Genomic DNA, 25480 nt, shown 5'->3' with positions numbered 1-25480 from the left:
ACAATCACATGGAGCAGAAAATGTAATTTAGCTTCTTTTGTAGTAGCTTTACTTGTAAAACGAGTATATTCGTTTATTACATAATAATATATATTATAATACATTATTTTATGGTTGGCTCTTTGTCTCACCAGCTGTATAAACTCTAATACACAGCTGTGTTAAACACACATCAGAGATCAATAACTGTTCGATCTACATTAAAGCCGCTGTTTGTACGTCCTCACAAACATTTAGACAGAACAACATCCTGGAGGGATGATCTGCTCTGTCCTGGTCAAACATGTAAGCTGCAGCACTCTCGTCTTCAGGGATCTGTACCAGTCACTGGTTGGAGTGACAGATTAAATCTCACAGCTTTCATGAGGAATCTTAAGACCTCTTCTCAAAATCGTCCACCTCTAGTGAACAGAGTCAGGTTGAGGGCTGAAACATCAAAGAGGCCCGAGGTGGGGCTTAGCACCTTCCCATGGACACAACCAGCATTGTTCTACAATTAATCCCAGCCTGCTCTATTACTTTCAGATTATCTTTAAGTGGGCAAAGTCTTTGTGAGGCATTAAGGCTGTCTTTAATCTCCCCCCTCCCCATCTCCCAGAACTTCAATGGCTGCTGTGCTATCTTGTCTGTTTTGGAGATGGCAGAGGCTTAGGGCCGCTCTTAGAAGGTGGTCTGCCGTGGCCACAGGATGCTGTGAGAACTGTGACACGAGGGGAGGGACAACAAACATGAGCTCAAATCTCCAAAGCGCACGGGGGGCCAAATAAAAGGATTTAGGTTGTCAGGGGGCACAGGAGCTGAAAGCTATCTTTCATTATCCTTTAGATGGCGGACCTTTGAAATGATCTGGACGTTTTAGCGCAGGGTTCTCGGAAGCACCAAGGAGGAACGGTCTCAGCAGAATGAGCTTATGGAAGTTCACATTTGGTTCCTCAATGACTAGAAGAATTTGTAAGGACAAGTTCAAAGTAACCATTGTTTCCAACAGATGGGGTGTTGTAACAAACGTGCCCCAATTTGTATGGTTACTCGAGCATCTAAATCAAGCTATGGCAATAATCAGGCTAATAACCAGAACGAGGGCCTTTATCCGAGTTTACATGTGTCAAAGTGCACCGACTCATGTTGGCACTCATCCAAAGACATGGACAGCAACGCTGTAGCATGGTACATTTGGTAACTACTGCACTGTTAAACGCAGTGAGTCTTGAGGCAATGATATTATCAGAAAACCACATCCAAGGTCTCATCACTTCTGAAAGACCGGCCCAGGCCGTTCGTAGCTCGACTAACCTGGGTGTCTTATGGGACATTCCCATCTGTACCGGGTCGGGTAGGCCCAGTCGGCCCCAGCCTGGCCCGGTTGATTCCACACATCCTTGTCTTAAGCCCATGTGGGCTGATTCTACCCACCAATCAGAGGCTTGCTCTAATGGAAGGTGTGAATTTGCTGTCAGCAGTGGGTGTGTTGGCCCTGGTCGGCCTGAAGCAGACCCCCTCCAGAAGAGGGCTGAGAATGAGCCTTGGTTGGGCCGGAAAAATACCAGGCCACCCAGATATGTAAACAACCTACGCTACCCGGCCCGGGCCGACCCGGTACAGATGGGAATGGCCCATTAGCTCCATTAGGATGGGGCCAGTTCAGCTCGACTTCAGCCAGACTGAGTGTATGCATGCAGTTTAAAGTCCAAATTTAGTCAGACTGCATGTAAACTCACAATGTGTGTGTGTGTGTGTGTGTGTGTGTGTGTGTGTGTGTGTGTGTGTGTGTGTGTGTGTGTGTGTGTGTGTGTGTGTGTGTGTGTGTGTGTGTGTGTGTGACTTACCCCCTGAAAGTCATGGTCATAGTCAGGAGCCATCATGTGTCAGAAGCACAGAGTTAAATACGTCAGGTCAGACAGCAAACACTACAGAACAACTTTTAAACTGTGTATTCAGACAAAACGATACTCACCGAGGTAAAATCCTGGTTTCAAAACAAGAATGGAATACAGAATTAAAGATTAGTGACGTCAAACACTGATTAAGGCTCCAGCAGGTTAAAACATCTGAAACATCTCCAATGAAGTACAAGCAGACTTTGGCTTTTCATGCTCTGGTCACATTTCTCACTACAGTTACAACTTTAGACACAACACCAACATCACTTGAGGTTCTCTCTGAGCTGCAACAACGCTTGAACAAGAAGAATGTTTAATCGTCGTCGTCGGGTTCCTCCGCTTATCGGGTCCGGGTCGCGGGGGCAGCATCCCAACTAGGGAGCTCCAGACCGTCCTCTCCCCGGCCACCTCCTCCAGCTCCTCCGGCAGGACCCCAAGGCGTTCCTCTCCAACGTGTCCTGAGTCGACCCGGGGGCCTCCTGCCGGCAGGACATGCTCGAAACACCTCCCTGGGGAGGCGTCCAGGAGGCATCCTGACCAGATGCCCAAACCACCTCAACTGATTCCTTTCGATCCGGAGGAGCAGCGGTTCTACTCGGAGTTTCTCCCGAATGTCCGAGCTCCTCACCCTATCTCTAAGGCTGAGCCCGGCCACCCTACGGAAGAAACTCATTTCGGCCGCTTGTATCCGCGATCTCATTCTTTCGGTCATTACCCAAAGCTCATGACCGTAGGTGAGGACTGGGACGTAGATCGACCGGTAAATCGAGAGCCTGGCTTTCTGGCTCAGCTCCCTCTTCACCACGACAGGTCGGCTCAGCGTCCGCATCACTGCAGACACCGAACCAATCCGCCTGTCGATCTCCAAATCCCTCCTACTCTCATTCGTGAACAAGACCCCGAGATACTTAAACTCCTCCACTTGAGGTAGGACCTCTCCCCCGACCCGGAGTTGGCAAGCCACCTCTTGTGTTGCAGGACTTTCGTGTCTTTAAGCGCACCAGGAACCAATCGGAGTTTAATTTCTGAGAGACAGAACAACATTTGCAAAGAAGCTTCCAAAATGTCTCAAAACATTTGCAAGCTTTCTCAATTTCCTCAAGATGCATGAAATTTTCATTTGCAGAATAAATATTTTCATTGCTGCATCTGCAGTGATGCGGGCGCTGTACCGGTCTCTCGATTTACTGGTTGACGTTCCTACCCTCGCCTATAGTCACGAGCTTTGGGTAGCGACCAAAATGGCAAGATGGTGGATACAAGTGGCCGAAACTGGTTTTCTGTGCAGGGTAGCTGGGCATACCCACACACACACACACACACACCCACCAGCAGGGAGTGGCATGCCAACTCTCAAGTTGCAAGTGTGGTATTCTGGCCACAGGGCAGTGGGGTCTGAGAAACATTTCACCAACCCTGTAAAGGGTAATTTTAGCAGATACTGGCTCAAGAAAATGATAATATGAAAAAGTTGCATAGTATCCCTTTAAAAATTGCTCGACATATTTTGTTTTACAGAAGAAAAAACAATATTGCAATAATTATCATTCCGGCACACTCTTCTGCTGATGTCACAATATAGATTTGAGGCCATATCGCCCATTCCCCGATGCAATGTTTGGGTTTACTTCTGTTACTTGCTTTAGCACAATTTTTGGTTGCAAGATTCCCTTTATGTTGCAAAGAGAACCAAATTATGCTAACAAAAGTTTCACTAAAGCTGAAAATATTTTTAAGAACAAATTCAAAAGACTGCTACCTTTTTATTTGCAAGCAACGGGTCCTGTGTTAGCAGCTGCAAGAGGTCAGGCACTCGGGCGCTGGCAGCCGAATAGATCCACTCTTTCTCTATGGGATCCAACTAGAACACAAACACACATCCTGTTGGGGACTCGTGATAAAGCTGAGGACACAAACCTCTAATCCGTTTCCTACCAGCTACAGAGCCAACTGACACGTTGTCGCCCATGATCACACTCCGTGGAGATCACAAGTTTTACTTTTATTGTTTGTTTAATGGGGACCAACACCACAGGCAAAGCGGACTGTATTTGCAAGACCCACCCCATAAAGGTCACGGTGCGTGTCAGAACCAAAAGTAAAGAAATGATAACTCTATGAACTTGACTCTTGAAGTGTTTTACCTCCTTGGCAAATATTAAGCATTGGGGAAAACAATGGAGAACGGCATTAGAAGGACTTACGGCGACGGCGGTGGAGCCCACGCTGCCGGTGCACTCCTCGTCATGCTCCGACTCGGACTGGAACACAAACAACACCAGCGTATTACTCAGTGGTGACAAAAAGGCAGAAAGGGTGACACAAGTCAACTGAAACAGATCAGTCTTAGATGTTCCCATTGCATGACAAAGGCAAACACACACACACACACACACACACACACTGCTGCGATGTCTTCCACCTGATGAGTTCCAACCAAAGGGTGTCAGACGGACCTGGAGGTAATGACGCAGTGAGACAGAGGCGACAGTTTCACACTTGAGTAACGAATACCAATCAAATTAACAATGAACTAAAAGGAAAATATGAAAATAATAAACACACCTGTCACAACTTTTGTTTAGAGAAAAATCAGTCAAACACAAAGTGGTGTCATTTCTCTCTTTATTCTCAACTCTTGTGACGAATTTGCAAATTGTTCTCAGATCACACAGATGCATGATGGGAAAAGAATCGGCCCTTTAACGTCCCTTAGCTAAACCACCACCTGTCAGCGTTTTGAACATGAAAAGTGGAGGCTCGCCGTTTATCCAGCCCGCTCCATCCACATGTCAACTCTGGTAGGGACCAATAAAAACATGCAGAGGAAACAAAACAACATTAGTGGTCACGAAGGGAAGGAGGGAGGCTGAAGTCTTCCATTCCCAGCACATTTATTTATATACGTGGAATCAGTCGATGGTTACAGGCAGCTATAAATCTGACTTTGATAAATCCATCCTGTACATGGCGATAAAAACAAATCAATTCAGCCGCAATAGTTCAAATTCTAAATAAACCACTGCCAGGAAATGATTCGTTCTGATTGACAGGCAGCAGTAGCTCAACAGGTAGAGCGGGTTGTCCAGTATTCGGAAGGTTGCAGGTTCGATCCCGGCTCCGGACAGAGAATTCTGCTGTTGTGTCCTTGGGCAAGACACTTAACCCACCTTGCCTGCTGGTGGTGGTCGGAGGGACTGATGGCGCCAGTGCTCGGCAGCCTCGCCTCTGTCAGTGCGCCCCAGGGCAGCTGTGGCTACATCGTAGCTCATCACCATCAGTGTGTGAATGTGTGTGTGAATGGATGAATGATACACTGTAGTGTAAAGCGCTTTGGAGTCCTTACTCTGAGAGGCGCTATACAAGTGCGGGTCATTTATCATTTATCATCATTCAGATGAAATCAGAAAGCTACAAATACTTACACAATGACATAAACGAGTGGGATTGGATAAATCTAGAATTCAACACTTTATACATTTTACATCATTTTTTAAAGCGATTCAGTGAGAGGTATAAATATAAATGACCTCTCATGAAGGTTTCTACTTTTAGATGCTTTCTTTTATGTTTACCAACAACAAGGGAATGTCTAGCTCTCAACTATCAGATCTGGGTCCTGGTCAAAGTTGGTGGTGTTGTCTTTTTGCAGTAAATCGGTAACGCTCTGCTGGAGCGAAGGAATGGTTTTCCTCAGGAGCAAAAGTGGGTTCAAAACTTTCAACAGCCAATAAAAATATTGTTCAAATCTTTAAGTTAGTCTCAAGTTTACTGCGCTGAATCAAAATACTAAACACGGTAAATAGAGCTACCTTCAACAGAAGTCATGAACACCATTGAAGGGTTTATTAAACCTGTCCGATACCTCTAGCTGGTGTTTATTGATCCTGGTTGTGTCACCCATTGGAAGTTGTGTGTAACAAATAAATAAATCAGAGATTATTATTATGCAGTGACCGCATTTTAAATTGTGTCATTAAAATAGTAATAAGACGTCTTCATGAGAGGGATGTAAACACACACACACACACACACACACACACACACACACACACACACACACACACACACACACACACACACACACACACACACACACACACACACACACACACACACACACACACACACACACACACACACACACACACGCTTTACATTGAATTACTTCACAGGACTAATGGCATGTAGTCCGTTAGTCTAAAAATATAAAATAACTCAACACAAGTAGAAAATTGAGACTCAGCATCATCAGATGCTTCATAGCATAAAAATAACAAAAATAATAATTTTACACACAACTTTATTTTGGGTTATTATAATGTCATAAATCCAACAAACCATTCAAGTATTTATTATACAAAAGTTTTTTTTTTTGTATGCTGGTTTTTTGACCTTGTTGTGATTCCACTTTGCTACCGTTACACCAAACGTTCCCCACCGAGGGACAATAAAAGGTATTTTCTATTCTAAATCTAAATCCCACCGGTTTAATACTCTCAGTTCTGGCCCGTGTTTATCCAATTAATGATAAATAATCACACTCTTTAAGGCTCAGTCAGAATAAATAACCTCACAACAGCAGGCCTTGAGAACACGCACCTGTGTTGAGTTGCTAGTGATTTAGGTGCTGCATTAGCAAACAGAAACAGGTTTTCTTTATCCACCGTAGAGGTCAGAGGTCATCTGAGGGAGAAAACTTTTTCTGAGATGAATCCTCATTTATTTAATAGGCACAAATGGCAATTATCATTGTAATAAGGCCCATCATGTATCTGTTTAACATAACAGTCATTTATTTAAATGCAACCCCACCCTCTCCAACATGCAGGAGGTTCCAGTTCCAGGTCACTTCCTTGGCACCATCTGGTGGGTTAAAGGAGCAACCACCAGAGTGAGAAGACATCAACAAACACACTTCAGTAATTAGGGGGGACTTTTGATGGAAAAACACACAAATTTTTACTTAGTTTATTTATCTGATAATCATTAACAATAATGATGATGATGATGCTTATCAGCCACTGTCAGTCAAGTCAGGGTCATACTTGTATTTTATTATAGTCATAATCTTAATAATACTTGGTCTTGTGCATTAAAGCGACAGTGTGTATTTTCCCTGGCGATAGGGGGCAGTACATGCCTAAATCATTGCATGCATGTAGAATTTTTGTGTTTGTATAAGACCTTACCAACGGATGGCCATTAGGGTCAGAAATCCCTGAGAGGGATGAAGAAGTAATTGATCAGATGTTTCAGCCTCCAGCAAAACAACAAGCACATCAGACTCGCTTTCATCACTGGCAACGAGTGAAGAGGTGATTGTGTGAAACAACGTTCATGAATGACGAAGGTCAGGTAGCCGCTTTTTACTAATCAGTACATGGTTTTTGTCCTCACGGGCTCCCGTAGAAGGAAACATGGCATCTAACATGGCACCGCCCAGAGACTTAGACCCACTCCCATGTATTTCAGACCCGATTTTTATGGTTTTACGTTACAAACCCGCCAGCAACTGGGCATCATTTCATTCATTTTCAACAACTTTTAGGTGGATTTTTCCAGAGATCAACAGTAAAAACTACACATTGAAACTTTAACACAAGCTCTTGTGTAATCTGTTAACTCTTGGATTGAATGTTAAGCCTGGTTTATGCTTCTCCGTCAGCTCCGCAAGGGACAGACACGCACGGATTGACGGAAGTGTTTTGCTCTCATACTTCTCCGTCTCCTGGAGAGTGTTGCAAAGCAATTCCCCGCCAGGACAACAGAGGGCGTAGCGCTGTTCTGTGGTATCCTGTCATGTATCGGTCCAAGATCGTGTGTTTACATTGTGTTTTTTGTGTATATAAGAGACTTTTAACACGGACTTATTTGTCTCTCATCCTCCCACCGCTTCATGCGCTCCCCACCTCTAAACCAACGTTTCCTGTCATTTCCATCCACAAATAAAACGCTTGCTGGGCATCTTTTCACTCCTCCAGTCACGGGAGAATGAAACGTTCATATTTTTAGAGTTTTGTCGCGAGGTATTCTTCAAGCTTCTCCGTGTCCGCCGCTAGTTATCCTCGGCTGTCTTTGCAATGGCGGCGCTGTAAACAACAGCGGCATCCTGACCAATCACAAGCTTGCGTAATCCGTTTCGTTCGACGGATGTTTAAAAAAGTGGGCTCGACTCCGTACGTACTTGCGTGCCTGCCGGATCCCTACGCAAGGACGGATAATGGCGTTGCGTGTCTCCGCACTGACGCAGACGGAGAAGCATAAATCAGGCTTTAGGGATGATCGTCCCTAATCCTAAACCTACAACCCCATCAAGTCATAGCTCGGGATTTAAAGGAAGACTGATTAAAAAAAGGTATGTTTGCATTTTCTAAAGATGGTTATCTGTGGCTGTGAGAGGTTAGGGTAACTTTCCTGTTCAGTTCCTGACTGAAACTACGGTTAGAGAACGGTTTGTAGAGCGAGACTTCCTGGTTTACAAATTGAGTTCTGACAGGAAATAATTAAATAACGTTCGTTTAACTTTTTTAAGAGAATGCAAGTCTTCAAACTTTGGCTACATTCCTAAGGGATGCACCAAACCAGCATCAGGTCTGTTAGAATCTCCTCACATGAATTCATACTCGTGAAGTTCAGGTACTGAAGAACCGTTACCAGTAAGCTCTGGAGCAGCAGGAGGAGATGGTGGGGGGTGCTGGATTAGGCACACTGTAGTATAGGACTAATACTTCAGTCACAGCTGATCAGCGCTACCACCCAAAAGCAGATGTGTTGCCTTTGAATCCAGATCAAACATGAATGATCAGAAAATTCCAGAACCAAAATAATATGTACGTTGAAACGTTATATAGCTGGACAGTTTTTTTCATTATACCCTTTTGGGTAGACTACAGCCATTACTTATTCCCAACCAATTACTAATGCAGACGCAGTCATGCTCAGTCACCAAGGCCGTCGGTGCAAAAAGTGTGTATGCAGTGTATGCGACGCATAGGGACGCCAGGCTGGAGGAAGCGCCAAAACGATGATGCTGTGGTGGTTGGTTGGTGTGTTAACTCCTCTTCTCACACGAGAAGGGTATATTCTACTACCAAAGAAAACGCAAGTACATGCTTTTATTGTGAAGGCCAGTTGTCAAGGAGATACATCAGTTGGGAGTCGAGGTGTGAATAAAGTGTTGTTTTTGGTAACGAATACCTCCTCTGATCCTTCATCCACCTGCCAACTCCTACATTGGCGACCCCGACGTCGTCCAACCTAGAAGGAATCTGCTGTTCGTTCAGCCGCTGAAGGGGAAATGCTACCGGCTGCAGCAGCTGTTTCCCCTGCCGTCTTCGCGGCATCTATCAAGCTACGGGATTTTTGGCAACACGACCCAGAACCTTGGTTCCAACATGTTGAGGCTCAATTCCACCTCTGGGGGGGATCACTTCGAATGATACGAAATACTTCCATGTGGTCGCCGCACTGGACGCTGGTTCTACCCGCCGTTTAATGGGGCTGTTGCGGCCGCCTCCGATCATGCCGTGAGCTTCTATGCACCAATTATTATATCAGAATAAACAAGTTGAGCATGCGCAGTTTTCTTTCCCGGAAAAAATATGTAAACAAACGTCATGAAATGAAATAAAAAAATGTAAAAATAGAAAAAACAATCTTCCTGCTTTCGTGATTCCTTTAATCAATTGAATGTTTTTATTTTGCTCAGTAACTGCAGATATACACTTTATTATTATTGTATCCTTATTATGACAATCAGCTGAAACTGCTGAGAAAAAACTGGTTCAAACTAAATAACAGGAGATGTTCAGAAAGTCTGGAAGATCGTGTTCGTCACGCGTTAAACGAACCGCATCTCATCTCATCTACGTTAACATGTTTTTACACAGTCGCCCATAACATTTAACTGAGGATGTTTTTCTACTCAACATCAGCCTCCTTAAACCCAATCAGGTCTGTCTAACCCAGGGGTGTCAAACATGCGGCCCGCGGGCCGGATCCGGCCCGCAAGCCAGTTAAATCCGGCCCGCGAGATGGTTGTGTAAACTTTATTTTCATACTTTACAGTGTAGAGTGAAAATAAACTTATCTTTGTGAGCAAGTTTTCTCTGTAATGAGTATAAATAAAATAAAGCTGCGCTCAAGGCTCACACAAGAACTTGAATCACTTCCTGAAGATGGCCGCCACTCAGGATGTGACTTCTGATATTGATGTGCTGGTGAAAGCTAAAAGATGTAAAGTAAAATGAGTCAAATATACTTTAAGTGCTGCATGAAACTGATCTAGCCATGTGATCTGTAAGCTCTTTGAATCACTAAGGAATGTTTATTTATTTATTTATTCACATTTTCAAGTACACTTCAGGTGTTGTACTTGTACTACACTGTCCTCAGGCTCCAGCCTTGTTTTATATTGATTGTATTAAAACAAAGAAAACAATCTGATTTTTTTAATTTTTTTTTTTACCGGTCCGGCCCACTTGGGACTAGATTTCCCTCAATGTGGCCCCTGAGCTAAAATGAGTTTGACACCCCTGATCTAACCGGTGTTACCCTGTCGAGCACGTCTCCATCCACCTGCTGCAGAAACAGCTGCCGCGTTCACAGAAACGGGGATCCGTGCTGCAAACCCAAAATGAATCTGGGTGTTTCCAGTAAAGACTTGAATACGTTTGTCGAACGATGTGTGCAATAATTAGATTTTTATTTTACTTCCACAAAATGCAAGTTCTGGACTAGAGATTACTGAAACGGGGACGACTTACCATCATATTTAAAAGTTGGCGCTCGTTAATGAGGCCGTTGTTTATTTAAGTCAGGCAGTTGAGGCTCGCTAGCTGTTGCACACATGTGCAGTGGGCATTATTTTCCTGCTACAATTTGAGTGGCTGTGTACGTGCACGCCAATCGGAATGAGGATCGGACAAAACCACCTCTCTCAATCGGATTGAAATTTCATTTCGATCGGGCCGAATCGGATCAGAACATTGCGATTGACATGTTTACATGCAGAATTTTTGATCCGATTACACGTTCAATCCGATTAAATGTGCACTTGTAAACGTGGCTGATGAGAGTTAACGTGATGAGCAGCTCCTGTCTAACGAGCTGCTCATCACATCATACACTGTCTGTGTATGACTGTATATGTCAGGTGGGGTCTTGGACTCCTCCCCTCTCCTGGGACTTCTTGTGCTGCTACACATCTTTGCCTGCCCTCCCCCTTCCACACCTGTTGTGGAGTGTGGTGCCTTGGTCTGCCTGAGTGTTTGCCGCTCTCGGGTCAGGGGGTTTAAGATTTTTGGAGTCTGCCTGATTGATCCCAGTGGCTGCCTGATGGGATCTGAGTCCCTGGGCTCTGTTGGGTCCCCGGCGAGACTGGTCGCCCCTGGGTCCCGGGTCACCGGGTTCCGCCTTGCTGGTACAAGGTCACTTTAAAAAGTTTCAGTAGGTCACCAGCATGGTACGCTTCGAGTATTTACAAATCTGACAAAAAAAACAAACAGCTGTTTGCAAACTTTGATGAAAACAAAGTCTGGCAACAAAGTCAGTTTTTTTTTTTTTTTACCATCTGAAGCTTAATTTATACTTCTCCGTGTTCCGCAAGGGAGAGACGCACAGAGACATTTTATTTTCAGACTTCTCCGTCTCTTGGGGAGTGTTGCAAAGCATTTCCCCGCCAGAACAACAGAGGGCGCCGCGCTGTTCTGGGGTACCCAGCCATCATCATGTATCCGGATCACGACAGTTGTGTTTACATCGTTTTAACGTACGTCAGAGACTTTTTAACACGGACCAATTTGATCCCTCATTCCCCTCCACCTCTTCCTGCAGTCGACACCTCTAAACTCACGTTTCTCATCATTTCCGTCCACGAATAAAATACTTGCTGTGCATCTTTGTACTCCTTCAGTCGCGGGTGGTTAAACGTTCATATTTTTGGACCATCGGGGAAACAGGGAAACATCTAAAACATGCTGGAAACCGGCCCTCCAGGACCAGGATTGAGAGCCCCTGTGCTAAGCTGAAGGGTTAGTGGATTTCTGCCTACAGGTTTGTTTTGTTCATCTTTCAGTCTGACCTACCTAGAAGAGAAACGGTGGCTCAGGGGTTAAAGCTTTGCCTTGTTAATCCAAAGGGTTGGTAATTGGAACCCGTGTCAGCTGTTGTGTCCTTGGGCAAGGCACTTAACCCTCCATACCGGCTGGCGGTGGACAGAGGGACCGGTGGTGTCTGTCTTTGGCATCGTTGCTTCGGTCAGTGCGCCCCAGGGCAGCTGTGGCTATGATGTAGCTCATCACCGCCAGCATGATGGAAGCACCTTGGAGTGCTATATAAACATGCAAGTGTTCTATTCCCATCCAAAGACCCCATTTAATGCATTTTCATTAAAACGTTCACGTTTAAGATTGTGGTTGCCAACTTTCAATGATGTCACTCTCATCTTCTCACTCGATTTCCTTTTTGAGTCTTACAAACTTTCATCTACGGTTAAAAACAGAAGTTGGGATTTAGGGGATTATTTTCAGATGAGGGGATGTTAATCAGATCTGACTAACTGAAGCAAATTCTCCTGGTTTTAACTTAGGATTATTTTAGAAAACACTTTGAGTAAATTAAAGTTCTGTTTGACTCAGGTTCTGTAGGACATTTACCACTCAGGCTGGACGAGGTAGACTAAAGCCCCATTCCCACCTGTACCGGGTCGGCCCGGGCCGGGTAGCGTAGGTTGTTTGCATATCTGGGTGGTCTGGTATTTTTCCGGGCCAACCAAGGCTCATTCTCAGCCCTCTTCTCGAGGGGGTCTGCTTCAGGCCGACCAGGACCAACACACCCACTGCTGACAGCAAATTCACACCTTCCATTAGAGCAAGCCTCTGATTGGTGGGTAGAATCAGCCCACATGGGCTTAAGGCAAGGATGTGTGGAATCAACCGGGCCAGGCTGGGGCCGACTGGGGCTACCCGGCCCGGGCCGACCCGGTACAGATGGGAATGGCCCATAATAATGCCTTTTATTTTTATGTCACTCTGTAAAGATACCAGCCGACGAGTGTCACGGATTAAGTCCAAAGACTCGCAGTAAACAAGTCTAAATGACAAGAAAACCAACCAAGCTGTTAATAAGAGCTTTTCTAGGAAATACTATTTTAACTTTGTTCTCAACATAGTATTGTTTTTACATGAAGCTACGCTTGCTCCCTTCAGTTATTTTTTCTAATATGAATTAACAGAATGATGAACTCAGAGCTCACAGCTTCTAAAGCTTTGATTCCAGGTTTACGGAATCACAAGTGCTTTTAGGGTGAACACTTTCCTTTCCTGTTCTTGGATCGACCACGGCTAACTGGCTTTGGCGCTCCTGCTCGGTGGTTTTCTGTGCAAACATTCATCCGTGAAGAAAAGGCCCAAACAAAGAGAGTCTTGTTTAGCATCAGTGCATCCCTCTCATGAAGAACACGCAGCACAGCTGCAACGGCCGACTCAGAACATTTCAGCGCCCAGATATTCTACCGAGGTCAACCCTAACCTCACCTCTGCATCAGGCTCTCCACAAGCCATGGGCTCATCCTGCTGTTCCTTCAGGTGGGGGGATGCGGTCGGGGGGTCCGTTGTCTCCCAATGAGCAGTGGCTGACGTTCTGGCCAGGCTCAGATGGTTCTGCTGCTCTCCGTCTGTCCCACGATGGTTGTTTTGCCTCTCCTGCAGGAGGTGCCTGTACTTCTTCTTTAGAATGAGGTACTTCTCACCCTGTGATGGACAGGAACACACTTTACTCAACTTTCAATTCAAAATTCTGTCTGGAGACCATCTAAGAGCGTTCCTCACACCAACTCCACTGTAGCCTGCAGCTAGTAGTCATCCACTTTCTTAGATAGCTTTTCCTGCTCGACTCCGCTGTCGGCCTGGGGCGGTAGTTTACACACATCAATGGTGCGTTTGCATTTGGACGATGTTTTAATCACACGGTACTTTAGTAACAGGAATGTTTATCTTTACAAATGATGTTTCATCAACTCTGGAGGAGATGTAATAAGAAAATGTGCGTGTAAAAGAGCGGTAACGTTCTGGTTATTTTAACAGATATAAACTGGAGAAAAGATTGTATAGCGATTCATATTTTACTGCAGAGTCTTCAGATTACATCAGAGTTTAGATTTGAGGACATATCATCCATCCCTACTTTTCTTATGTTTGACATCCAATCAAATGTGTCAGAGAGACAATTCAAAAACCAACAAAAACTCATAAAAATCTCATAAAAGTTTTGAGGAACCATGGTGTTTCAGCTAGCTTAATTGGCCTGAATAAAAAACTGGTTTGAGATATAATAAACTTTTTTTGTTGTGTTAATTTAAAAAAAATCCTGAATAAAAACTTAAAGTGACTATGTGTATTTTCCCTGGCAATAAGGGGCAGTACACAGCTAAATCATTGCAAGTAAGCAGTAATTTTGTGTTTGAGTAAGACCTAACCAACGGATGGCCATTGGGGTCAAAAAGCCCTGTGTGTGCAACCTCCAGCAAATTGACAAGAACATCAGATTCCCTTTCATCACTGGCAGTGAGTGAAGAGGGGAATGTGTAAAACAACAAAGTTTATTAACGGTGAAAGTTTTGTAACCATTTGTTACAAATTAGTAAATATGCTTTGTCCTCATGGGCTTCCGTAGAAGGAAACATGGCATCCAATATATGGCATCATGCAGAGACTTAGGGTGTTTCTCAATGCCAAGGAACCTCGCCTTGATGTCTTGGCCCCGCCCCGGTTGCCTAGGAGATGCATCATCAGGAACCACCAAGACGTGTTCCAATGTTCATGTTCTACCGAGGCGTGTGTTGTCCGTTTGTTAGCCGTTTAGCTAGCCGAGCAAGCCAGCAACTACTTCGGTGGCAAATTTCAAGTTTATAGGTAAGTCAATTAATTTAAAATGTTTTTTTTTTAGATCCAAAGAAGTTATCTACGGTTGGTTAGTTGCTGAGTAGTTGCAGCTTGGGTGGCTAGCGGGTACTAACTCACTTATATTTTCTATATTTAGTTTAACAAATTCAATTCAATTCAATGCAACTTTATTTATAAAGCGCCAAATCACGACGAGTCGTCTCAAGGAACTTCACACAGTAAACATTCCAATACAGGTCAGGTCATTAAGCCAATTAGTAACAAGTTTCCTATATAAGGAACCCAGCAGGTTGCATCAAGTCACTGACTAGTGTCTGAGTCTTTACAGCAATCCTCATACTAAGCAAGCATGCAGCGACAGTGGAGAGGAAAACTCCATTTTAACAGGAAGAAACCTCCAGAGGATCCTGGCTCAGTATAAGCAGCCATCCTCCACGATGTACACAATTTAAAAAGTAAAAAGCTTGTTATATATTTATATAGTGAAACTTATACATATAAAATATAACGTCATCTCCCGTGTCACGTGACGTTACGTGACCGCCGTGGAATCAGCGGTCACGTGATGCAAGTCTGATCCATTTAACTGTTTTTTTTTTTTTTTTTTTTTTTACCAAGGAAGGCACCTAGCCTCGCAAGACATCGGCTCACAAGGCCAGGCGCCTTAGCATCGAGAAACACCCTTAGACCCGCTTCCATGTATTTTAGAACAGATTATGGTTATACGTTATGAAACCGCCAATATTTTTCAACACCTGGGCTTCATTTAATTTCATTCATTTACAACATTTTGATGGATATTTCCAGGGATTAAAGGTAAAAAAAAAACTACACTCTCTGACTTTAAAACCTAGAAAATAAAATGTTTTGGACCAACTGTTCTTCAGAAACAAATTTTTTATATATTTTTTTAAATGGAAAAAAAAGGAAGACTCCATAAAAAATGAAATAATGAAACAGCAGCTGGAGTCTCTGTGGGCACAGCTAGTTAAAACAGCAGCTACGTAGATCTGCTTCCACTTCAGTTTGACTCAAACGTTTTTACTAAAAACTCTTTCAGGCCACAACTTTTCCCACATAAGGTAAAAATATTCACCAGTTCACTCACGTTCTCTGACTTGACCACAGCGATGCGGTCGATGACGAGTTTGAATTCCTCTCTGTATTTAGCTGCAAAGAAAAAGGTTTTAGATGAAAAACTGGAGCAAAGGAACAGATTTTGAAGTTTGGAGTTAAGCAGGCAGACATCCTAAAAACAGAAGCTAATCACACTTACGACCTCTGCTCTGAGGAGTAACCTAAACAGAGGGGAAGTATTTCCTCTCCACAGTAAACAGCCCTCTGAATGTTTGTCCTGAGGCAAAAAGCGCCACTTCCACATCCTCTAGGATGTTTGGGTTGAAAAGATTTGATCGGGTTTGACCTCTGTTTTGTGCAGAACGTGTGATCCCAGTGCAACACTTTCCAGACGTTGGTATTCCACACATATCTGTGATGTGCAAGCACTTCCAGCTCAGGATAAATAAAGCATTTCCTTTTCCTGATGTGCACGGAAAGAATGCTCAGTGAAACCGTTACGAAGCTCACACAACAGGAAACCAAGAGGAAACAGCTGCTTTCATGTGTCTCAACTGAAGAATTCCCTGTTAGCAGAGAATCCAAGCTAGTTATTTATTAGCTAAATGATTACACAAACACACTCCTCCCCCATGTCCCACTTTTGTGCTCTGATAAAAAAAAAGGCCCCCACCCATTAGAAGCTTACATGTAGTCATCCATGAGGACTTCATGATTAAATCACTATCATTACAACAACCACATGTTATGGCAGACCTGAAATGTGTGGGAGGCACTTTTCTAATTGGACGGCCATGTCAGATGGCAGAACATCAAGGCAGCTCCCGAAACCTCTGTCCACATCTGCACCGCTGACAGAGCATCTGGACAGCTCAAGCTGCTGGTACAAGGTCACTTTGGATAATCAGTTAAGGAGGATAAAACACAGAAACACAGCATGTCAGCATCACAGCCAGAGCCACGAGTACAGTAGGATCTGCTGAACCACCTCTGCTGTTGGAGAAAACCAATAAATCAGGTGTGTGTGTGTGTGTGTGTGTGTGTGTGCGTGCATGCGTGTGTGTGTGTGTGTGTTTAGTTTTAGTTGCTTGGACAGTACTTTTTCTGATCAAAAGTGAGTTTTTCTCTCCAGTGCCACCCAGTTCCCTATGCTTGCTCAAGATGGAGGCTCCTTATATCAGTAGTGTCCACTCCTGGTCCTGGGAGGCCAAGTGATTGACGGGCTTCTAGGGCTGAGTACCTCTAGATATTTGCCATACTCATCTCTTGGTACCTATATTTCTGTGAGGACCAGTCATGTCCCCAGAGGACTGCTATGCATCAATCCAACCCCTTAGAGCTGAGTGTCAAGCACGGAGGCATTAGGTCCCATTATTAAAGTCTTTTGTATGACCCAAGCGGGATTTGAACTCCGACCTCCTAGTCCCAGGCCGGACACTCTACCACTAAGCCACTGAGCTGGTTGAGACCGGTAAAACACCCACGCATCCCTGCAGATGCAGGTCCTTAAACTTCTCCACATGGGACAGGACCTCGTTTCTGACCTGATCTGACCTGCAGATTTCTATTCCAGCTTTAATGCACCATTGACAAGGTGCAATTAAAAAATCTTTCCAATTTCTGAGCTCACGATCACTATAAGGGCCAATTCACACAAGCAGAAAATAATGTTTTTTAACTCGACAAATTACAATTATCAATTGACTAAGGAAAAAACTTTAAAAAGAAAATCATAAATCATTATTATATTGAGATGAACTGGAATTAACCAAATTTGCCATCATCAGGTTCAGATGTGAAAAACTAGTTTCAGCCCTTAAAACCACAATTGGTGCATTTCTGATACAATTATCACATAACTCAGAAATATGTGGCAGAACAGAAAGTCCATCCATCCATCCATCCATGGTCTTGAGTCGGAAAAGGGTAGAATGCCGTCTCTGGGTCAGGGATGAGGTCCTGCCCCAGGAGGAGGAGTTTAAGTATCTCGGGTCTTGCGTAGGAGCGAAGGAAAGATGGAGCGTGAGCTTAATAGCTGCGTTTGCAGTGATGTAGGTGCTGTACCGGTCTGTCGTGGTGAAGAGAGAGCTGAGCCAGAAGGCGAAGCTCTCGATTTACCGGTTAATATGTTCCTACCCTCACCTATGGTCACGAGCTTTGGGCAGTGACTGAAAGGACAAGATTACGAATACAAGCAGCCAAATGAGTTTTCTCCGCAGGGTGGCTGGGCTCTCCCTTAAGCTGTTTCTATAGGACCGTAGCGTCTGCAAAACGGGATTTGCCGCGGCTCCCTGGGGAGGATTTTGGCATTTATAGTAGAGTAGAAGGAGGCCGCTCGTCTGGGAAAGGTTCTGGATCAAAAAGTGGAATAAACAAAATAAGAATCCGCACACTTCAATCTGCAATGTAGGAGTTTATTGGTCAAGCTTTCGTTCAGAGACCTTCATCAGGAGAGGTTTGTACATTGCAAAACATCAAGCTAAAAAAGCCATCATACAGCAAGGCAGAGAAGTGTAAAACGCAGCAGTGTATGCTATCTTTAAAGAAACACAGACATCTCAAAGTCCTCATTTAAACCTAGTGGTTGAAGTGTTTTCAACGTGTAAATCCAGAACAATTCCCTTTGGCAGAGTTTTTTATCTATATCACCTCCTCTCTGTAGTAAAATATGTTCAATCCCCTGGAATCTGAGTGAAGAGGTGGCTCAGGCAGGGGTGGCGTTAGGCCCGGCTATTTGGGCTCAAGCCCTGAATGTTTTATGAAAAGGCCCGGATCTAAAACATGGAGGTAAGATGCAGTACCAAAGTCCAACAGAGAGGGCGCAGCTGGCAGTAGTTTGTATACAGCCTGCCTGAGCCTCCACCACTGAAGAAGCCCTTCAGCAGCCGGTGTCGGTACAAGATCTGCTCAGGTGCAAGATCGGCTCGGGGTCCTTCGACTGCCGATGACGTCAAAGTACGGCAAACCCACTCGGACAAAATACACCACACATCTATACTGTTGGAAAGAATTTAGCAGTTTCGTTATTAAAATAATGTTTCTAAAGATGTAAGTTTGTGTTTATAATGGTATTTGTAAAATAAAACACTATATTGTATTCATAATGTTGAACTCCTCTTTGGGCACATCCCTTGAAGGATCATAGGTATTAGCAACACCTGTGAAATTGTATTTGCAGGAAAGAAGTGTGTCCCGTTTATTGAAGTATTTTGTGTTTAGAGTTTTTGACGTCTTGTCCATGCGTAGTTCAGTTACGCTCATAGCTGCTAGCCAAAACTCTGGAGTTAAAAGTTTTCTGGCTTTACTAAAATACCTGTCTGTGCTTATTTGATTGATGGTAGTTTTACTTTCTATTAGACTCCAAATTAGGGCTGCAACAAACGATTATTTGTATAATCGATTAATCGGATGGGGTCTCGACACGATTAATCGATTAATCGGATTACATGGGGAAATTTTTAAAAACTGCTAGGGAAACGTTATTTCTCTCCTTCCTTCACTTTATTTAACACAACATTATTATAAAACAGTTCAATAGCAGAAAAACAACATGCCATCACCTAAATTGTCTTATAAGGTGCATAGACAGAGACCCTAAGCTACATCTATCTGTGACCTAAAATGCTTTGTCCAAGTTAAACAGCTTAAGGGCAATTCTCATCTGTTTTGTTTGATCTCATCTGTTGACATTTATTTTAAATGTAATTAAACATAGGCTGTGAATTAATCAAAATTGATCACTATTTCCAAAAATGACTGAAAAAATACCAAATAAAACAAAAGTAAATGAATGCCATCCTCCTTGCGATGATGCCCTGGGCAACTGCCATAAAGTCACATCAAGAAATGCTGCTGATCATTCCAATGATCCCAAATAGACTCACATTAGGCCACATGAAAGCAACTGAACCCAAAAATATATTAACCAGTATATAACTGCACTCTCACACAACACGCCTGCAGCAACAGTTAGGACTCCTCCCTCCCTTTTAAAAGTGTTTTTGCTTCCGAGGACATTGTGGTTGTAAAACCACATGCTAGTGGTCTGGCCCCGGTGTGATCAACCAGTTTCTGCGGGAATGTGACGGCGGAACCAGGGCCAGATTAACACTTTGTTGTACCCTGGGCAACAATATTCAAGGGCTCCATCATCATGACCCAAGGATCACCATAATGTGGTCACATACAGAATATTTTACTGTAATATGCAGTAAATATACTCAATACTTGAATGCCTGACAACACGTAACCCGCCCAGAGTAACCTTTGACCCACCTCGTGTGGACTGACCAATCAGGAGAGGGTCTTAACTTGAGGCCCTCTCTTCATTGGTCAGTCTGCATGAGACTGACTCTCAACTGACGTTCAGTCGTAGGCAGCGAAGCGTCTCTCTGCAGCGCAAAAGCCCGGGTGGACAGTTTGTTTAATATAGGGTGACCATATTTCCATTTCCAAACAAGAGGACAGGGGATCTGTGCCTATGACGTCACACTATGGCAACGCCACACAACCATGTTGGGACCCATTTTTTGTAAGAACTAAATTAATATCAGATTCTGCCAATTAAAGGGCTCTAAAACAATTCATATGTAAATATTTTGCATATTTAATGCAAAATCTAATTTTTCTGCTTTAGTGCTGCAACAAGGTTTTATTAATAATAAATTATTATACCTTTTGTTTTACTACAGCATCGGTAAGCTTCCTGTGCACAGATTATTAAGGATGCTTGTTTCAGCTGTGAGATTAGACGATAGGATCAATGAAAAAATAAGTTGTCGCACACTCCATGGAAACTTTCAGAGAATCCACAAATAGTGGCTTTCAAATGGTTTTGTTACTTTTTGCAAGTTAAGAAAAGCAGCAGATGAGACAGCATGTCTGATAATTTAGTTTTTCATCTGATAATATTAGAACATGTCAGTAATGTCTGAGGGGCTTTTATAAACACTGTATAACTAACACTACTGGAGAGGGCATGAATTACACAGAGGCTTCTGGGGAGCCCAGTTATTGGGGGGGGGGGCATTTTGCCTTGGCCCCCAACATGTCTTGAAACGGCCCTGGGTGTGTGACTGAGTTTTGAAGGTGATCTGAATTGTATCAGATGTATAAATATGACATGTGTATAACTTATTGTTTTTTACTGGTAAAAACGTGTAGTGGAGGTAAATCTACCTACATTTGACTTTTCAACACTTTGTTTTGTTTTCTTGTTTTTATTTAACTATTTTCCTGTCCTGCCTCTCATCTTCCTGCATCTCCTCTTAATTCTCCAGAAAATCTGCTGCCTGGATTCTTACCTTTTCACCTCATCAGTTACTTTTGAGCAGATCAAAGATCTCCTGACCGAAAAGCGCAGAGCGCGTTTTCGATGCTGCGTGAGGTGACATCACCACAGCACAGGTGATGAGCTCCGCAGTAGCGAGCTTCAGGCACAAATAAGACAGAAAATAGAGAACATGTGAGGACATGAACGATCGTGTGCTAATTATAGTTTTTTGGTTGCGCCACTTTGAGAATGTGCGCTGGAAGCAGCTGCCTGGATCGTTGCGCAACAATGCGGAACCGGTTCGCAGCAGCGCAAGTCTGCCGGCTCTCCCTCGCGCTGATCTGCCGGTACCGGCTCTCCCTCACGCTGATCTGCGGCTCTCCCTCGCGCTGATCTGCCGGCTCTCCCTCGCGCTGATCTGCGGCTCTCCCTCGCGCTGATCTGCGGCTCTCCCTCGCGCTGATCTGACTTGCTCTGGTCTGCGCGCAACGGCGGGCGGGAAGGGGGGGCGCTTTTGGAAGAGTTGTGCGACACAACGAATCGATGACGCAATTCGTTGCCAACGCTTTTAGTAATCGATTTTCATCGAATTTATCGATTCGTTGTTGCAGCCCTACTCCAAATGTAATCATTTGGCACGTTTCTAATTCATAATTTGTAAGAATGTAATCGGTGATATTAGCATTAGCGTTCCTATGGGTTTTTCCATGTATATTAGCATTGCGCTAACCACTCGCTGCCAAATTGCGGCCTTTGCGATTAGAAAATCTCCTTTTGTCACATCGCAATTTAATTGCACATGCAGTTAATCGTTCAGCTCTAATATACATGCAGCTCTATGCTAAAGGTGTATTTTCAAAGAGGTAATGATGGATTTCTTTGTAAAAGTTGTCCATCTTTCCAACAGAAAGATTTGCCTGGACCAACGTAACGTGATAACAACGTAACGTGATTACGTAACTCCGTAAGGTTCATGTTCAGCCAATCAACTACTTAGACGTCATCAGCAGTCGACAGACCCCGAGCCGATCTTGCACCCGAGCAGATCTTGTACCGACACCGGCTTCTTCTACACTCTGCCTGAAACGCATGAGTGAAGATGGACATAAGGACGTTTTTAGACCAAAAGTACAACGACAGAACCCCAGCTCTGATGAGACTGGTGTTGACTCAGGTTTGTGAGTCTTATTAGAAAATATTTGTTGTGCTGCTGGTTTGCCTAAAGTTAGCTTATCAGGTAAAGTTGTTGGAGAAAGAACGGGAATATTTACTATCATCTCACACTAAACACTAACAGGAACAATACTCTGCCCTGAATATGTGGTACAAGACAAATATATATGATGTTGACTAGTGCGTGTGTGTGCGTGTGTGTGTGTGTGTACGCGTGTGTTAAGCTCCGGATCTTCTTCAGTCCTAAAGCTGCCCCTGGGCTCAGGCATCTGGTCAGGACGCCTCCTTGGTGAGGTTTTTTGGGCACGTCCAACCGAGAGGAGACCTAAAGAAGACCCACACGGTGGAGGGACTAAGCCTCTCCTCTCAACCGGCCAGGGAACACCTTGAGATTCCCCCCGAAGAGCTGGCCCAGGTGCCTGGGGAGAGGGACGTCTGGGGCTCTGCTTAGGCTGTTGCCCCCACAACCAAACTCCAAATAAGCAGAAGAGAATGGATGGACACTGCAGGCACACTGATAAAACGATTTCTGTTTTCAAATATAAAAACTATTTGTTAAGAGTGACGTTTGAGATATTTTTACTGGTTCCTACACCATTCTCATTTACACCAACAATGCTGCCACTCATAACTGATACAGCATTTTCTGATCTATGTTGCTTTATTTACCAGAAGTGAGCTCACAGCTTTCACCATATAGCAGCTTCTGAGAGTATTCAGCTAATTCAATGTTAAAAATCTGTCATTTTATAGAGGAATGTGGAGGGCGGTGCTGTTCCCAGTTTGGGAGAAAAGCCGAAAGTTACTCCATTTCCATTAGTCAGTGAAAGTAGGAGAAGTGCAGCAGTGACTCTGAGGAGGGTTGCATAAGCTAAATCTATGGTGGGTGGACACAAGCATGACACAATCCTGGAGTTATTTGTTATAATCATTGTGTTTGCTGCCTGTGGGGCCTCATGTGACTCCATGGTGGTTCTGGTCCTCAGAGGGAGGAAGTGACACTCCTGCTGCTGCTGACTGACTTTAGAGGGGCTTTCTGATGCAAACCAGATGTGGGCTTTACATCAGAACATAACACTGAACCAAGGCCGCCGATAATAAAGGATGGATTCAACAATGGCTAGATGGGAGCACCGAGACGCACGTGGGCTGGCAGTTCTCATCATCCCGCCCCCACGCGCATTTCTCCAGTTATCGGTTCGGTATTTTCATGAAATCAAAGCCACGGAACAACCGCTGTACTTACCCCGTAGCTGCGGGTCAGCGTGGCCAATAAACGGCTTAAATGTCTTCAGCATGTCTGCGTTTCTCACTCTGCCCGAATTTCCTCCCGCTGCGTAAAAATAATCCAGCAGCGATTCTTCACTCACGTCACTCATCTCAGCCGCAGCGCTCCTCTCTTCGCTTTCTGGGTGTTTTTATTCTTCTTTCTGCTGTTTTCACTTCGTCATGCCCTCCACACGGCTAATTAGTCGTAGTAGATGTCCAAACTTCACTCCACCCAGAAGAGCCGAGGCTGCTGCGCCCCCTCTGCTTAACCCTTTCACGTCCAGAACAAAGGAGAAGGCATTTATATGGAGAAAAAAACATCATTTATGCATAGTGTTTGTTTTTGTTGAATGTAATCAAATTTACTATGAAAACATTGGCTCCCCTGTAGGATAATGACCAAACCATTCAGTGTAGGTAGCCAGGACGGAGCCACAGATGTGGCAGTGGGAGTGTCCTGTCACAGTGTCCCGATTGATCATGCGCCCTGGCTACTTGGCCAAGGGGATGTCCTTTTGGCTGACTGGTTTTGCGTGCATGACCCTCACCCGGGAGTCTGGGAATCAAATCCCACCCGGGCTGTTGTCTCTCCACCCTGCCACACTATGTAGGGGCCATCGGGAAGAGTCTCAGTAGTTGAACATGAATCAGTACAGTGGAGCAGTGTCTAATCGCATAACACTACAATATGGGATTTAGTAGAAAGTGTTGAATGAAGAATAAAAAACAAAGCATATATAGAACGATATATCATTCCTCATATTAACAACACAATAAAAACTGCTTATTTTCATCTTCGCAATATCAATCAGCTCTGCCCCTCCCTCAGTCAGCACTCCGCTGCTATTTTGGTCCACAGCCTGGTCACCAGTCGCATTGATTACTGTAAAGCCCTCCTCTCTGGTCTCCCTTTAAAATCACTCAACAAGTTACAGTTAGTCCAAAATTCAGCTGCCCGGATAATCACCAAGACCTCCACTTTTGATCACATCACCCCTGTCCTGGAGCAAATTCACTGGCTCCCTGTCAAATACAGAATTGACTACAAGATACTTCTTCATGCCTTTAAAGCCATCCATAATCTCGCTCCCCCTTATCTTTCTAATCTCCTCCACATTGTCACTCCCACTCGCTCTCTCCGATCATCATCTTCACCTTCCCTGTCTGTTCCTCGCACTCGACTTAGTACTATGGGAACCAGAGCTTTCAGCCGCTCAGCTCAAAAACTCTGGAACACTCTACCGCCTGACCTCCGCAATATAAACTCCTTCTCAACCTTCAAGTCTCACCTCAAAACTCACATGTTCCGCCTGGCTTACTCACTGTAATTGTCCTCCTTCCATCTACTCTTCTTAGTCTATTATCCATTGCACTGCTCCGACTCTACCTTTGGGAATTACTTTTAGCATTTATTTCTTGTTGTTTGTATTGCTTGCTTGTTATATTTTGTCCTGTACAGTGACCTTGAGAGCTTTGAAAGGCGCTTGAAATAAAATGTATTATTATTATTATTATCATTAAGCCGATATATCGGGCCAATGATTATCATTTTTTTTAATGTATCGACATATATCGGGTCAGGTGTGTCCAACATGGCCCAGCTTATCCCAAGATTCATTGAGGGATGAATAGGAGATTTTATTATTTCTGTTAGGCAATAACTGTGGATTAAGGAGAGAACCATTTTTAATAGAAGTAGATTAAAATATCGGGGTACATAAATAAAAAAGTTGAAGTGGTTGTGTTAAGAATGGTCATTTACACCATTTAAAAATATCCATTTTTGTCAAAAATCATAAGAAATGTTATAAATGAGCTTGCATTGTGGTAAAGCTGCTGTAGCTCCTTGAAGATGAGATAAATGATAAAATGTTAAAATGTCAAGATCACAACAAGGTTAGGGC

At 44.0% G+C, this 25480-nt stretch overlaps 1 protein-coding gene across 2 annotated transcripts; it reads right to left on the bottom strand.

Moving 5' to 3' along the window:
- Positions 1-1583: 1583 nt before the first annotated feature.
- LOC107390313 (ankyrin repeat domain-containing protein SOWAHB) lies at positions 1584-23828 on the bottom strand. 2 transcript variants are annotated; one of them, XM_070544823.1, is made up of 7 exons: positions 23554-23828; positions 15894-15955; positions 13418-13633; positions 4085-4141; positions 3640-3741; positions 1955-1966; positions 1584-1829 (listed from the first exon to the last, which is right to left on the bottom strand). In XM_070544823.1, the coding sequence occupies exons 1-7, from the start codon at positions 23684-23686 to the stop codon at positions 1698-1700; spliced, it is 714 nt and encodes a 237-aa protein (XP_070400924.1). In that variant the 5' UTR covers positions 23687-23828; the 3' UTR covers positions 1584-1697. The 2 variants fall into 2 exon arrangements, with proteins under 2 accessions (XP_070400924.1, XP_054601517.2); XM_054745542.2 differs by having other exon boundaries at positions 1777-1966.
- Between the last annotated feature and the right edge of the window lie 1652 nt (positions 23829-25480).

Source organism: Nothobranchius furzeri, chromosome 15 (genome assembly GCF_043380555.1).
Source record: "Nothobranchius furzeri strain GRZ-AD chromosome 15, NfurGRZ-RIMD1, whole genome shotgun sequence".
Classification (NCBI taxonomy): Eukaryota; Metazoa; Chordata; class Actinopteri; order Cyprinodontiformes; family Nothobranchiidae; genus Nothobranchius; species Nothobranchius furzeri.
Note: the sequence above shows the minus strand (reverse complement) of the source record. Positions and strands in the feature narration are given on the sequence as shown.

Bases quoted from the DNA above. Each gene is read 5' to 3' on its own strand.
- LOC107390313 (XM_070544823.1), bottom strand. From the start codon at position 23,686: ATGAGTGACGTGAGTGAAGAATCGCTGCTGGATTATTTTTACGCAGCG. The intron at 15,956-23,553 runs GTAAGTACAGCG...TTTTCTTTGCAG, and splicing joins CGCTGACCCGCAGCTACGGG to CTAAATACAGAGAGGAATTC. The intron at 13,634-15,893 runs GTGAGTGAACTG...TGTCCATCACAG, and splicing joins CTGTGGTCAAGTCAGAGAAC to GGTGAGAAGTACCTCATTCT.